The sequence below is a fragment of the Lepidochelys kempii genome, chromosome 1 (genome assembly GCF_965140285.1).
Source record: "Lepidochelys kempii isolate rLepKem1 chromosome 1, rLepKem1.hap1, whole genome shotgun sequence".
NCBI classification, from domain to species: Eukaryota; Metazoa; Chordata; order Testudines; family Cheloniidae; genus Lepidochelys; species Lepidochelys kempii.
Window position 1 is genome coordinate 206,645,719 of NC_136380.1, and position 15,705 is coordinate 206,661,423.

The 15,705-nt window shown below is 47.3% G+C and overlaps 1 protein-coding gene across 6 annotated transcripts in view; it reads right to left on the reverse strand.

Moving 5' to 3' along the window:
* Positions 1-15,705, reverse strand: part of HGD (homogentisate 1,2-dioxygenase) — a 37,778-nt gene that overhangs the window by 19,195 nt on the left and 2,878 nt on the right. For 3 of the 6 annotated variants that reach the window (XM_073309583.2, XM_078848409.1, XM_078848408.1), the window contains 3 exons: positions 11,254-11,325; positions 8,355-8,443; positions 4,344-4,449 (listed from right to left, as the gene is read on the reverse strand). In XM_073309583.2, coding sequence (XP_073165684.2) covers positions 4,344-4,449; positions 8,355-8,443; positions 11,254-11,325 — 267 coding nt within the window. The other 3 variants (XM_073309604.2, XM_073309593.2, XM_073309599.2) reach the window with 3 other exon arrangements.

A 15,705-nucleotide genomic window follows, 5' to 3' on the forward strand; every position in this document is an offset into this window, starting at 1 on the left:
TAGTCTCCTCTTTTCCAAGCTGAAGAGTCCTAGCCTCTTTAATCTCTCCTTATATGGGACCCGTTCCTAACCCCTAATCATTTTAGTTGCCCTTTTCTGAACCTTTTCTAATGCCAGTATATCTTTTTTGAGATGAGGGGACCACATCTGTAGGCAGTATTCAGGATGTGGGCATACCATGGATTTATATAAGGGAAATAAGATATTCTCTGTCTTATTCTCTATCCCTTTTTATATGATTCCTAACATCCGGTTTGCTTTTTTGACTGCAGCTGCACACTGCTTGGACATCTTCAGAGAACTATCAATGATGACTCCAAGATCTTTCTCCCAATTAGTTGTACCTAAATTAGCCCCCATCATATTGTATGTATAGTTGGGGTTATTTTTTCCAATGTGCATTACTTTACGTTTATCCACATGAAATCTCATTTGCCATTTTGTTGCCCAGTCACTTAGTTTTGTGAGATTTTTTTTGAAGTTCTTCACGGTCTGCTTTGATCTTAACTATCTTGAGCAGTTTAGTATAATCTGCAAACTTTGCCACCTCACTGTTTACCCCTTTCTTCAGACCATTTATGAATAAGTAGAATAGGATTGGTCCTAGGACTGACCCTTGGGGAACACCACTAGTTACCCCTCTCCATTCTGAAAATTTACCATTTATTCCTACCCTTTGTTCCCGGTCTTTTAACCGGTTCTCAATCCATGAAAAGATTTTCCCTCTTATCCCATGACAACTTAATTTACGTAAGAGCCTTTGGTGAGGGACCTTGTCAAAGGCTTTCTGGAAATCTAAGTACACTATGTCCACTGGATCCCCCTTGTCCCACATGTCTGTTGACCCCCTCAAAGAACTCTAATAGATTAGTAAGACATGATCTCCCTTTACAGAAACCATGTTGACTTTTGCGCAACAATATATGTTCTTCTAGGTGTCTGACCATTTTATTCTTTACTATTGTTTGAACTAATTTGCCCGGTACTGTCGTTAGACTTACCGGTCTGTAATTGCCAGGGTCACCTTTAGAGCCCTTCTTAAATATTAGCGTTACATTAACTATCTTCCAGTCATTAAGTACAGAAGCTGATTTAAAGGACAAGTTACAAACCATAGTTAATAGTTCCGCAATTTCACATTTGAGTTATTTCAGAACTCTTGGGTAAATGCCATCTGGTTCCGGTGACTTGTTACTGTTAAGTTTCTCAATTAATTCCAAAACCTCCTCTAGCGACACTTCAATCTGTGACAATTCCTCAGATTTGTGATTTACAAAAGACGGCTCAGGTTTGGGAATTTCCCTAACATCCTCAGCCGTGAAGACTGAAGCAAAGAATTCATTTAGTTTCTATCGTCTTTAAGTGCTCCTTTTGCATCTTGATTGTCCAGGGGGCCCACTGGTTGTTTAGCAAGCTTCCTGCTTCTGACGTACTTAAAAAACATTTTGTTATTATCTTTTGAGTTTTTGGCTAGCTGTTCTTCAAACTCCTTTTTGGCTTTTCTTATTACATTTTTACATTGAATTTGGCAGTGTTTATGCTCCTTTCTATTTACCTCACTAGGATTTGACTTCCACTTTTTAAAAGATGCCTATTTATCTCTCACTGCTTCTTTTACATGGTTGTTAAGCCATGGTGGCTCTTGTTTAGTTCTTTTACTGTGTTTTTTAATTTGGGGTATACATTTAAGTTGAGCCTCTATTATGGTGTTTTTGAAAAGTGTCAATGCAGCTTGCAGGGATTTCACTCAAGTCACTGTACCTTTAAATTTCTGTTTAATTTCACTATGGGTGCTATAGAAAACACCATAGTGATAGCAAGACATTCTCCTTGTCAGAGAAACTGAATCTCCTCTCGTTCTCCTATGATGTCGTTGAAAAATGGTTCCTCCCTCTGAGCTCTAGGAAATTATCCTCCTAGATTTGATTATGGTGGCTTTAAGGGGATGGCAGTTTTGTCACTCTTCCTTCAGGGAACCAATGTAATGTAAATAAATAGCTCCAGATACTTCTGGGATGGGTACCATAGAGATACCTATAATAATAAATAATCATCAACTTAAGTTCTGTTTGTGAAAGGGGATCAGGGATGGATGAGGCTATAATAGAAACCATCAAAACATCAGCTAGGAAGGAGCGTCAGACAAAGACACACGAATATGATCCTGTCACAGTAACTGGAAAACATATTTCAGCACAACTGGGAGAATATTGAGATAAATAATGGGGCCACCGGATGGCTGGAAATTAGCTAATGATGATGCATCAAGGATAAAACCTGAGAGAAGCTAGAGCCAATAAATACAAGAACACAGAGAGGGAAGGATGGCATGAGGAATGAGGCAGATTAGCAAAACTAAATGCTGTGTGGCTGATGGGGAGAGGAAATCATGATTAAAGATGATGGCAAGGCCATAAAAGAGGAGGACAAATGCAATCCCTCTACATGACTCTCTAGAACAAAACCTGATTTCCAAGGAGGGCTGAGGAGAAACACACGGAAAGGGAGTAACATCTCCAAAAACAAGCGGAGGGAATGCTTGTGGGGACTATCTGCTCCTCTGCCTGCTGGGTGGGAGTCAGACGACCTTTGGACTGGGAAAACTGAGAAGCAGTACTGGGTTTACAATGGCACCAGCAGCACCATGGGACCAGACCCACGTTCAAAAGGGGCCCCGGCCTGGCCCACTCCACTTGCACTGCGCCCTGAGCTGCTGGCTCCTCTCTACCCCCTGCCCCTTCCCCCACACACTGCTAGCTCTTCTCACTGGCCTGCTGGCTGAGGGTTCCTCTCCACCCCCATCACTGGCCAGCCGCTGACGGCCTGAAGAGCCCTCAATCTCTGCTGCTCCGGGCCAGTGACCATCCCCTTTGGGCTCCCCAGGGGTGGGGCTCGCCTCTCTCTACTGCTCTGCAGAAGTGGTGGGCTGGGGAAGTCGGTGGCTGCCCTCCCCCACCCGCTCCTGCAATCAGGCAGGCAGGGCTGGGTGGGGCCCCGGGAGATGGAGCCACTCCTGAGATTCAGCTGTCCTGCTCCCTAGTACTGTGCTGGGAGGGGGGATCCCTGCTCTGCACTGGGGAGTGGGTCTCTGGGGGGGCCTGCGGGGAGTAGGGCTGCCAACCCTCCAGGATTGGCCTGTAGTCTCCAGGAATTAAAGATTATGTCATGTGATTAAATCTCCAGGATCACATCCAACCAAGATTGGCAACCCTAGTGGGGAGTGAGGGGCTGTGATGGGCAAGGGCGCCGGGCAGTGGTAGGTGTGTATGTTTTGGGTGTTAGGCAATGGGGGGGGTCTGCTGGGTGGGCGCTGGGTGATGGGGGAAGTCTGTGTGTGTTGGGGTGCTAGGAAGTGGGGGTTCTGTGTGGGGTGCTGGGCAGTTGTAGTGGAGGAGTCAGTGGGGGGGGCACTGGGCATAATAAGTCTGGGGGGTGCAGGCCATAGAGAATTGGGGGGACTGTGTGGCGCAGCATGGGCCTATCCTTGAGGGAAAGGGGCACGCTGGCAGCACAGGGCCTGGTGGGCCAGTGTGCATCTGGCAACTGCTGGTTTGTAAACCGTGCTCTTGGACGGGGCTGGGCAGAGCGGGGCTGCCCCTGCCATGCCATGCCCCACTGCCTCTGGCTGGCCCTTCACTCCAGGGACTGACCTCCCCGTGCCATGCTCCATTGGCCCCATGGGGGCCCACAAATATGTTTGGCACCGGACCCGCAAAAGGTTAATCCGGCCCTGCTGAGAAGGTGGCAAGACCAGGCACCAGCAGCAGAGGTGGCAAGCATGGGACTGTGGCTTGGGGAAAGCCTGGAGAGAGCACTGCCCAAATTCGGTGATTACAAGGGCTGTGCTAATTACCAGCCAAGAGACCAAGGGTAGCACCCAATTTGCTAACATGTATGTGAAGAAGCACGCTCTAGTGGTTGAAGCACAGGGCTGGGAGTCAGGATTCTTGGGCCCTAGTCACAGGGACTCACTGTGTGACTGACTGGTCAAGTCACTTAACTGCTTGGTGCCTTAGCTTCCCTATCTATAAAATGGGGATACGAATATTTACTCTTCTGCCTGGGGTGTTGGGAGGATTGAGTACTGTTTGTAGAGCGCATGGAGATCTTTGGATGGAAGAGACTAAGGAAGAGCAGCTATCTGTTGTTATTAGTATTGTCAGAATCAAAATGTGTCTTTGGGATTTTAATAAGACACATTTGTCTTTATTTCAGTGCTGGATTCATGCTAATAAACATTTTAAAAGTGCAGTTCCCATTGTGCCTTAGGCATGGTGGGGCTGCAATGAACACAGTCATAGAGTTTCCATATACTGATGTTCCCTCTCTTCAGATCTGGTTACCTGGTTGGGGTCAGCTTCCGCTTCATCCCAGTTGTGTGTCAGGTGGCCCTGATCCATGGGTTTAAAGGGCTTGTGACAGACAGAGGGTAGAATTCTATACAGCCAGCTACAGAGAGAGAAAACATCAGTGAGACCAAGCCCAGATGCTCCAAATAGCTGTTTCTGTGCTCTTGACAAGCACCTATGAAATTTTCAATGAGATCAAGTGGACCTCTAGTGTGTTAATTCTCCAATCAATCCTCACAGTTATATAGATCCCAAAGTACTTTATGGGCCATAATTACACACAGACATATGAATATGGATAACCTCTCCCATGGAAATGCAGCCACATCTGGGGTTGAACTCAGCAGCTGTTTAACAGCACACAGCAACAGTACACAATAGTGGAGAGCAGGCATTAAAGAACATAGTATCTAACTAAAGGTGTCTCTTCACTGCCCAGTGAACGGGGACGACTAGCACCAGGGTTAGCCTAGCCTGGATGTGAGAAGCCACCCTGCAAAGCCCTATCCCTGTTACTGTGTCCTCACTGTTTCTCCTCTTGCTTGTGTGTGTCTGGGGGCATAGCCCACGGTTCTGTGTACTGAGATGCTCTGGAATTGTTTCCTAGTCCATTCTGTCAATTGCAGGAAATCTTGTCTATACCTCCTGGGGAACTGTGGGAGGTACTGGAGGACTATTAACACTTGAGTAATTTAGCCTAGGTCCTGGGTTGTAGCCAGAGTGAAAGCAAAGCATGGGTTCTAATCCTCCCCCACCCACTCCAGTTGGGTCAGCTAGCCTGGTCTTACAGTACCTACAAACCCAGGTCAGAGAGTTTCTGTGTGGATGGGAGGGAGGTTGGCTTACAACTCAGGTAAGAGCCCGTGTTGACTGTGCAGTGAAGACACATCCTGAAACTACAGGGGAGTTATAGGCAGGCGGAAGATAATTCCTAGAGTCTGCATTTGGCCATGTTACTGGAAGTAAGATCGTACTCCTGAAAATAGAGCCACGGGATGGTTAGTGAGCACAGGTAGTCAGGGCCTAGGTTTCTTGAAAGATGACCACCACCTAGTACCACACTGGGTTACCTATCACTAAAGCTGTGATTTAGTCACGGAGGTCATGGATTCCGTGACTTCCGTGACCTCCGTGACTTCAGGCAGCCTTGGCTGGGAGCTGCAGGGTCCCCTGCCGCCACAGGTTGCAGGCAGACCACTTGCAGCTCCCGGCTACCGCGGGCAGTAGAAGGGACCCCCACCATGAACTGTTCCTGCAGGTGGCAGGGGGGACTCCCACTGCTCCTGGCCGCCACTGGCAGCAGGGTGATCTCCACAGCTCCCACTGTCACGGGAGGCAGGGGGGAACCCCAATAGTCCCCGCCACCGCAGGCGACAGGGGGGACCCGCACAGCTCTCTGCCTCCGCAGGCGGCAGTGAGGACCGGCAGGGCTCCCAGCTGCTGTGGGCGGCGGGGGGAACCCCTGCTGCTCCATGCCGCCCCGGGGGCCCTGAAGCTCTCTGCCTCCATGGGCAGCAGAAGGGATCCCCGGAGCTCCCGGTCTCTGTGGCGGCAGGGGGAACCCCTGGAGTTTGGAGCCCCCAGAGGAGGGGGACCCTGGAGTTCCCAACCCACCCACAGCTGTCCAGGCTCCTCATTTTATCATGGATGTTTTTAGTAAAAGCCAGGGACAGGTCACGGCTTCCGTGAATTTTTCGTTATTGCCCAGGACTTTTACTAAAAATATCCGAGACAAAATCTTAGCCGTACCTATCACTTACTCTTTCATCAACAGCAGTTCCCGAATCCATGTGGGTTTTCTCCAGAGATCTCTATCCAAGCACTAGCCAGACATGTCCCTGCCTAGTTTATGAAACCTAATGAGATCCCAGCCCAAAGCTGCAGGCTTTGCTGCACAGGATGTAACTGATTTACTTTCCCCAGAGCCTTTGTCTTGTAGCAGAATCAACTTGTGCTCCAGAAACTGTTTGGGTCACCGGCCTCGGGCAATGCATCATTTGCCACCATGTGGAGCAGAAACAGCAACACCTCATATGGAAGGCAGCACATCTGTGACCCACACACTTCCGGGTGTGGTGTTCTGTCCCATTTAGTGGCATTGAGACCACTTGGAGAGAGAGTTAAATGAGCCTGCTCTGCAGCTGTAGCTAACAGCCAGGTGGCTTTTCGCTCCTGCGGTAGAGGCTCATGCACTGAGCTCCAGAGGTCCCAGGTTCAATGATGACCGGGGTCTGTTGATGTTAGACATCCAAAGCAGGGCAGGTGCAACATGCTCTGCGATCCAGCCTGTTCAGCTCAGCCCAGCATTCCCTGAAGAAGATATTTAACTAGTGCTGCCACTTCCCCTTTAGAAACACAGTCTTGGCTGGGTAGCGATGAAAGGGTTAACACACACACCTGCTCCCCTGAGGTAACCGGGCTTTAGAGGGTAAATGCAGCATGGGAATTTCAGTGCAAACCCATTTAACCAAACTCCAGGAAACCAAAGGGTGATATTCTGTCTCCTGAGATTGTTTTGCCTTCTAATGTCTCTCTTCAAGCACAGCCCCTCTCAAGCTGGCAATCCTGAAAAACCACTTGGCCTGCTCTGTACTGCACTACGGGGTCAGGAGCTCAGAGCACGCCCATTCAGCTAGAGAGAGGCTCAAGAGCCACATCTGAGTTTGCATTTTGAACACTTCAGAGGGAGTCAGGCCTGGGCTTTGAGTTCCAGCCTAGCCCCGCTTTCTGCCACTGGCCTCCCTTCTTATGAAGCCCTGATATAACCCAAGGCCCTGAACCTTTGGATAAATGGATCTGCACTCTACTTCCTTTCTGTCCGCTATGCCAGTTCCTGAGCCTCCCTTCCTCTCTACACCTGGTGCCTGAGCTAGCATGCACACAGAAAATGGGCTAAGCCAGGAGATGGGCTTTGAACCAGGCCGGTGGCCAGAGATATTCAGGAAGGCAACAAACAGGGATGCCACAGCCTCTCTCCCTTGTTAAGGTTGCTCACTGCAGTTTGGGTGGGGGAAGGAGCTCTTCCTTGGGAGATGGAAAATTTCCATCAAGGACATTTACTTGCAGAAACAATGAGTCATCCCTTTTTCCACGTACCCTGAGAGATGGCACCAGCCTTGAGAGCAGAGCACTGCTAGGCAGCTCAGATGATGCATCTGCCTTTCATTTGATGGAACAATGGAGGCGACAGAAAGCCTCTGTTGGAGCAGTGACATGATAAACCAATCTCTTGAAATCAGACAATGGCCTGAACTTCAGGACTTTTTCTTCAAAGCAGCAACTCACTGTTTCCAGCATCTGATGAGAATTCTTTGTGGTAAATTGCATGCTGGTGCCAGGTGCCAGTTTGACAGCCCACAGACCGACGCCTCTGCTTATCCACAGATCAAATACAGCCTGGTGGCGGCAGCGGGAGCTTCCCCCACACCAGCCACTGCCAGTAAGCCTCAACCCTGACCCACAGGGATGTTCTCTAGGATGAGAGGAAAATTCAAGTCCCATAGCCCATCTTCTGACACTGCCAACAAGGAGCCATTCTGAGGGTGTGTTTTTGTGATAGCCACTAGCAACTGGACTGAGACCCTCACCTCATATCCCAGAGCTCTCAGATCCTCCTCTCAGAGAAACTATCCCTCCCTCTTCACCCACAGATCCCATTCCATGAGACCTTCCTCTTCCTCACCAGCTCATCCTCATCAGTCTCCCCTGAGACCTTTTGTCCCTTTCTCCAGATCCTACTGAAACCTTCCCTCTTCCCTTCACTATTTGATCTGCACCCCACCCCACTCCCAGCATGGCCTTCCCATCCCCCATAAACGATCCACCTCCTACTTCACTCCACTGAGATTTTTCCTCTTCCTTCCAAACAGTTCCCCCCTCCCAGCATGCAGTGCAGTTGTTTACAAGCTCAGGAAACACTGAATATGTACAGTCAGATCTCACCACCAGCCTTGCTGCCTGCATGCAGCAATACATCATGGCTGTCCCAGGGCAGTATCATGGTACCTTCTCTTATTGGTGGACCTGGGGCAGGTGAAGGCAGAGCCCGAGAGCTGTTCTGCATACAGACCGTATGGGCAGACCTGAGGGTTATTCTAAACCAAAAGAGAAAATGATGGAAACAGGTTAAAGACGACTGTACAAGTATTAGCATTAGTCTCATCAGCACAAAGAAAATTCCCAATTCCTCTAGGTGGTCTGGAGCCTGGTCCACTCACTCAGAATGGTACGGACTTTGTCAATGGCCTCACCCTCTGCTCACTGATAACAGGATTAACCAGTGAGGATATTTGCATGGTGCCTCCATCTCTCATGAGGTTAGAGATACAGTGGGTATCAGCCAGCCTCTGAGATCAATTTCCCTATACACTGGAGCTCTAAGGAATCAACAGAAGTGGCTAGAGTATACACCAAGTTCTAGAGCAACCACTAAGGAGCAACACTTATGGAGGCTGTCGAAGGAAAGGGGAATTATCAATAAAGCAACCAAAACATCAATCAGGTTATCAAGCACATTGTTTTATCATCAAGATGTTTGGAGGGGCTGATCAGGATCCCACAACTGGGATTTCCTGTCCCATGCTTTATGTTTACCTGGCTCTTGGTAAGAAAGCTGCACTGTCTGCAGAGTGCTGGTAAAGGCCCCTGGCCCATAGCCCTAAGGAAGCTGCAGCAAATGTATGTAAGTGTACAATCACTGCACAGTGAATGAATATTTTCCTCCATCACTGCCCTGATTCTCCTAACTATACTACCCCTCAACTAGGGAATGGGTCCATACAGTGGACATTAAAAATGGGACGGTGCCTCCAGATGCTAATGGAGTTAGCTCCCCCTGGTGGCTCCAGATGCTAATGGGGTTAGCTCCCCCTGGTGGCTCCAGATGCTAATGGGGTTAGCTCCCCCTGGTGGCTTTTGTGGAATTTTTTGAATTTGTGCAGGGTTTCAGAACAATCAGCTCAGTGATTCAGCAGGGTGCAAACTCCCCCACTTCGCTCTGCCTTTCCCTTGGTTCTGGCTGCTGTAGAGTGAAACAATTCCTATGAGTATATAGGTGAAATATTTGTTCTTCAAGGAAAGGGGCTAAAGGTTTTCATCTAATTAGACTGACATCTCTTTGTTGTGAACTTAGTGTGAAACAAAGGCACCCAGATAAATGCCCTAGTGGAACAGACAAATAGTCCATCTCATTTGGTATCTCCAGCTACCTGCTGTACCAGATCAGACCTATAGTCCACCTGCAGTTAGCCTGGTATCCTGCCACCCTGCTGTACCAAAACAGACCTGTGGTCCACGCAGTCTCCCATTCTCCCCTAACAGCATCCAGTGTCAGGTGTGTGAGAGTAAAATGTAAAACCTTCATAATGCACCTAGTTCTTCAATCCTTAAACCTCACCTTGTGAGTATGGCAGGCTCTGAAGCGGGGGGATCAACAGCCCCCGTAGTATTTATCTTAGCTTGCATCACTACAGATGCCTGCCTTATAAATACTGCAGAGGGGACCTTTGGGACCTGGTATTTTTTACTCATTCTCAAATCTTGTATTAACTGTTTTGACACTGTGTATTGTCTGGGGCAACCAAACTTTGCCCAGCTGAGGGTGCTGCATAGGCAACCAGGAGTCTGAGGGCTGCATCTAATTTGCATAAACTAGTGCAGGTTGCAGTTGCCCTCATTTTGAATAGAGCAGTCCTTGGAGATTACAGGTCCCAGCATGTAATGAGCATGCGAGGCATCAGGATGGAGCACTGCATAGTGAGACCTACAGTTATGTAGGCTGCATTGTGGAGGTGAGTGGGCCTCTTGACTGCATTTAACCCATCCGTGACTTGTGTTTAATTGTCTACAGTATACACTCCTGGCAAAAAACAATAGTATTAGAAGTCCTCAAAAGTCAGGAAATGCCAGAGCTGTGGTTCGCTATACAAACTTAACTCTTCCCTCATATGCATACAGTTTATGCTCCAGGGCCTAATTCTCCACATCTTTGCACCTTGTGCATTTACACCTTTACAGAGTGCAGAGCAGGGTGTAAAATGCTGCCATCCTGCTGCAGGTGGGTTTTATGCCCACTCTGCCCAAGTATAAGCACTTATACAACATGCAAGATGGTGGAGAATCAGGCTTAGTGGATTTACTTTGGTGTAAATGAAACCAGATCTGGATCCATAGACTTTAATTCTCTGATGACTTGCTTTTATTTCTCTAAGTTGGATAGTAAGAGTGAGGCCTGCAGACCTTCATTTAAACAACAAGGATAACATAATTTTTTAAAAATCTAATATATTTGGAAATAAATTATTCTATTTTATTCACTTTTAACATCTTTGTAATGAGCCTGTCATCTCATGACACGCTAATTATTCCCTGCCCCCATCCCTAGAAAGGAGACACAGCCCTATCATGGACTCATTGCTCAGTCTAATCAAAATCAGTTTTGAGTGAAACACTTCTCCTCTGTAGGGCTATTTCTCTCCCAGATTTCAAGCTTCTATCCCAATCCACATCAGAGCTAGAGCTGAGAGAAAAAGTCACATGAATTTTTTTTTTAAAATGAGGAAAATGTTCATTCCCCCCGCCCTTCATTCTCAAACGTAGTTGAACTATTTTCATTCCAACTTCCTCCCCAAAAAAATCACTCTGGGACAGAGACCAGGCCTGGAAATTTCAGCCCCAAAGGTGAAAACTTTGGAAAGTTATGAATGACTGAAAATAGGAAGTTTGACTGGAAACCCTGAACTATGACTTTTACGAATGCACAGTTCGAATGCTGCAAAAAGGAGGCTCCTGGACGTTTCTGTAGTGGCAGGCTTGAGATTCATAGTTGCATCTTGAGACTCAAAATAGCAGGGGAACAGGTGCTCACACTACTCCTTGCTATTAAAAAAAATTAATAAATCAGTACCTGTCCTTCTGGTAAAGCTCCAGGGCAGCGTGGATCTTCAGAGACACATTCATTACCAAATCCTGGCATGTACTATGAAATAACAACACAAACATACACTCACTCCTAAATGTTTAAAAATAAACAGATGTGCTTTTTCCAAATTCTTTGGGTACAGTTTGACTTTGCCAAGTGATCTATTTCGGTTTGGTTATTTCAGAGGACTGACTTTGCAATATGTGAACGAGGGTTTAGCTATCTTCATCAACCCACAATGATCTTGGCAGACATAGCCAGGGTTCCTTTTCAGTCTAATCTGTCTGCACATGTGAATGCACCCCGATACGGCACTTTTTAGATATGCAAAATAACAGCACGCCCGGGTGCAGGAATAATAATACCTTTGGGTAGCCCCTTCCACACAAGGAAATCAAAGCACTTCACTGACATTATGGAGGAGAGCTAGCTCCACCAGAGTTAATGTTGAGACAAGGTTACTCTGTCAAAGGTGATTTTTCTAAGTGCTTGTATGCCCATGCTGTCTTATAAACTGGTGACTTACTGGGCTCCAGGACATGGTTAGTAAAGCAAATCTGAAGTCATTTGGGTAGTGGGGGGTCTGACATACAGTGCCCCCCGTTAAAGGACCTGGCAGTAATTTTGTGTGTGCACATGCGCACACACACCTGGAGCTCAAACTATGTCACTGATATGCACCAAACTGATATCGTCTGACTGGGTTTGAGCTCAGTTAATGTCCAGCACCCACTGCCATGTTAGACGAGCAATATTTTAAAAGTTTTATCTTGTTTTCTAAGCTGATGTGCACACAGGGGATCCACACTAGAGAAAGTGATCTGCACATCCTCGTAGGCCTGTTCTGCCTGCATGGGCTCCAGAGCAGGGGGCAGAGTTTTCAGTCCTGGGTTCTCCTCAGGCATACAGCTCCTGCCTGTTGCAAGCGCAGGGGGGAAGAGAGCTGGGCTCCTCACAGCCCTTACTCCTACCCAGTGGGCTAACCCCAGTTTCAAACCATGATAAACTGCACTCTTGCAAGTCACCATTCACACCAGTGCAGAAAGTGTACTTTAGGGTTTGACTAGGGTAGCAGGTGAATGATTGACAGGCACATGGGATGGGTTTAAACAGCAAGCTGCAAGTTTGTTAATTATACCTTGGGGAGAGGGAGCTACTTTGCCCACCCCAGCTCTCAGGTACCAGGCATTTCATTGGCTCAGGTGTGGATTACAGAGCTTTGGTCACAAACCAAGCAATTCAGTTCAGCTGTGCAATCTCTTTCCCCCACTCCACATAAGGGGGGGGGGGTGTAGAGGGAAGCTCAGTCTGCAAAGACTTCAGTTTCCTTTCCCCTCCCCCGTGAGCACAAGGTCCATCTGCACAATCCTGGATCCCATTTACCTCTGGGAACCGGCCTTTTTAGTTTTTACTGGCACTGGACACCAGCTACTAGGAATATCAGCAATTAGCTGTAGCCCCCACCTTGCTACACATTTGTTTGGACTTCTCTCACTCCCTGTCGTCAAGTCACACTACCTCTCCCGCTACAGGTGGTAAGGGAATATTTGAACCAGTACATATACATCAGTGCATCTTACAACAGTGGCTGAACACCCCCTGTAGACAAGGCCTCAGGTTTCTTGATATTGGGTCAGGCAGCTGACATTTGGGGTTGGAAGGATTAAAAATGTCTCAAACAATCCTCTCACCTGCATCCTGTGACACTTAAAGCATCTGGCTTGCAAAGAGTGTGTGTGTATGTGTTCTCCAGAGATTTATTTGTGACATTTCTAGGGGTCCCAAGTGGAAAACCACTCAAGACAGTAAACACTATGTCCTAACACCGTGTAGTCAGCAAATGATAATGCAAACTACAGAAAAATTCATAGGGGGTGGATGTGGAAATACTCAACACTTAAGAGTAGGGGTTAGATGGTCTTATCAGTGCATTCAACTAGCTGTCACAATAATCTCAATCTGCGCTGAAACTGGCAGAGACAGCAATTCTCGTGATATGATCACAGAACTCACGATATCCAATGATTTTTAAAAGCTGCTCATGATCTTGGGATGATCAAGATAAACCTCAGGAAATGTTGCCATTAATCAAAAATTGCCACTCTCCACTATTGTCAGGAAGGGAACCTGAGGGAAACAAATGAATATGACAGGACAGGGGGCATCTCTGTGGAATGGTAGAGGGAGCACCCTGCCACAGCTACTGCAGCTCAGGGGGCAGGTATATGGCATAGGGAAGGGGCCATGAAGCTCCCAATGGCATTATGTGCAGGGAGGCACAGATCACCTTAATCCAACCCTGCTGGCTCTAAAGATGCAAACAGTTGGGAACCAGTGGTTTATAGGAAGAAAGTTCCCTGTTCCTCCTGCAGATGAATAAATCACTGGGACTCTGGTCTCCATGTGTTTCCGCAAGCAGTGCTGCAAGATGCATATTGATATGCAAAACAGCAGGTCACCAGAGGCAGTCCTGGCAAATGTATTGTAATGGAGCTTCCCCCCCCCCCACCCCGCCCCCGAAACAGAACTGCAGCAAGATCTGATGGGACTGCAGCAATTCCAGAATTAAACCAGCCCTACTCACTGCATTCACCTTTATCAAAGATGCAAACATGGTGGGTTTCAGAGTAGCAGCCGTGTTAGTCTGTATCCACAAAAAGAAAAGGAGTACTTGTGGCACTTTAGAGACTAACAAATTTATTAGAGCATAAGCTTTCGTGGGCTACAGCTTACTTCATGGTAGGGTAAGGATATGTGTGATGGGGAGGGAGGAATGCACCTTATTCTTCCAGGGCCAGGGTGGGCCAGGCCTGATGCAACGTCAGCTCCACAGTGAGGAGAGGTTTCAGAGTAGCAGCCGTATTAGTCTATATTCGCAAAAAGAAAAGGAGGACTTGTGGCACCTTACAGACTAACCAATTTATTTGAGCATAAGCTTTCGTGAGCTACATCCGATGAAGTGAACTGTAGCTCACGAAAGCTTATGCTCAAATAAATTGGTTAGTCTGTAAGGTGCCACAAGTACTCCTTTTCTTTTAGTGAGGGGAGGGTTAATGCAAAAAGCCTGCTGTATATGGAAGAGATACCATGTGATTATGTGTAGAATATTATATGAGCCTGTAAAATGTTCTGAACTAAAACTGATGGGGGGGGGTGGGATAGTTTGTGGTTCTCAGAGACATGATTAGCTCGTGGGTCTGCTAATCTAGCTAGAAAAATCCTCAGACGCATAATGTCCACAGTGCAGCAACATATGGCGAAAAGAGATGAGCTCATTGTTCAGCTCTCTGCTGTGTGAAATTTTTATTACAATAGACTCCATCAGCTCCCTCAAATCTAAAAAGCTTTAAACCCTCTCAGGTAACCCAATCTATCAGCTGGACAGAATCCCAGCTGCACCCAAATTAGGATACCCTAAAAAAATCTATTCATTCCTGTTTTCTGTGAAATGAAATATCAAAAGCAGCTCATGACTGAATCTGCTCTGAGTCCACAATCTGCTGCACTGCATCTAACACAGCCGAGAGCATGGGACTGACTTGAGAGCGCTGGGATGCAGGCAGATTTCGGACAGGCTGAGCTACTGTCTGTTCCCCTCATGCTTTACGCAGTCAGTGGGTAGCTGCAGAGGCATTAGTCATCCCCTATCAATACACAGAGCCCAGAGATTCCAGGGTGGGGGTTGCAGGTTTTATAGGATTCAGTCGAGTCAGGGAGGAGTTGATGTTTAGAGACCTGTCATACAAGCACTGTCAGAGCCCTGCTCAAGCTTCCCCATCTCAGCTGCAGTGTACTGGCAGAAGTGAGGGAAGCTGCTGCTGTGGCATTGTTTGTCAAATGAGTTTTCCAGATGCTACAGAAAAAAAGAATAAATCACAGGTAACTGTACTGAGGGCCTCCAAAAGACAATGGCTTCTTCTTGGCGTGGCTGTAGCTGTGGGCAGGGAGACATTGTCCTGCTATTTATTTAGTACTGACTTGCTTTCAAGGACTTGTATTTTATTTAGTTGTACTTTGCCTTTTGCTATAGCAAATTCCAAACGACTTGTTCCCTTAGAGATCAATTTATAACTCTGCAGCATTTCCCTCTGGCTACACCAAGATGAATGTATAACCCCAGAGTCTTTTACACTACGACAGTTATTTGAATGTTACTTTAAAGCACATTTCTCAAACTGGCAAAAATAATAAAACCATGTTGAAGAGGGTTGGGGGCAGATGGCTCTGGCAATACGAGCTCTATCACTGGTTTGAATCCAATCCATACCGATAGCGACGACAATAACTGTCACCGTGGGACTGTAGTTTGGTCCATGTTTAATTAGTTTGGTGGATCTAAGTCCAAGTCCGAGTGGACAGGCGGCCCTGTTACAAAGCACTGTCACAGGCACCAACTGGGCTGCATGTTGATAGTCTCACCAGAACAGCCAAGGACTG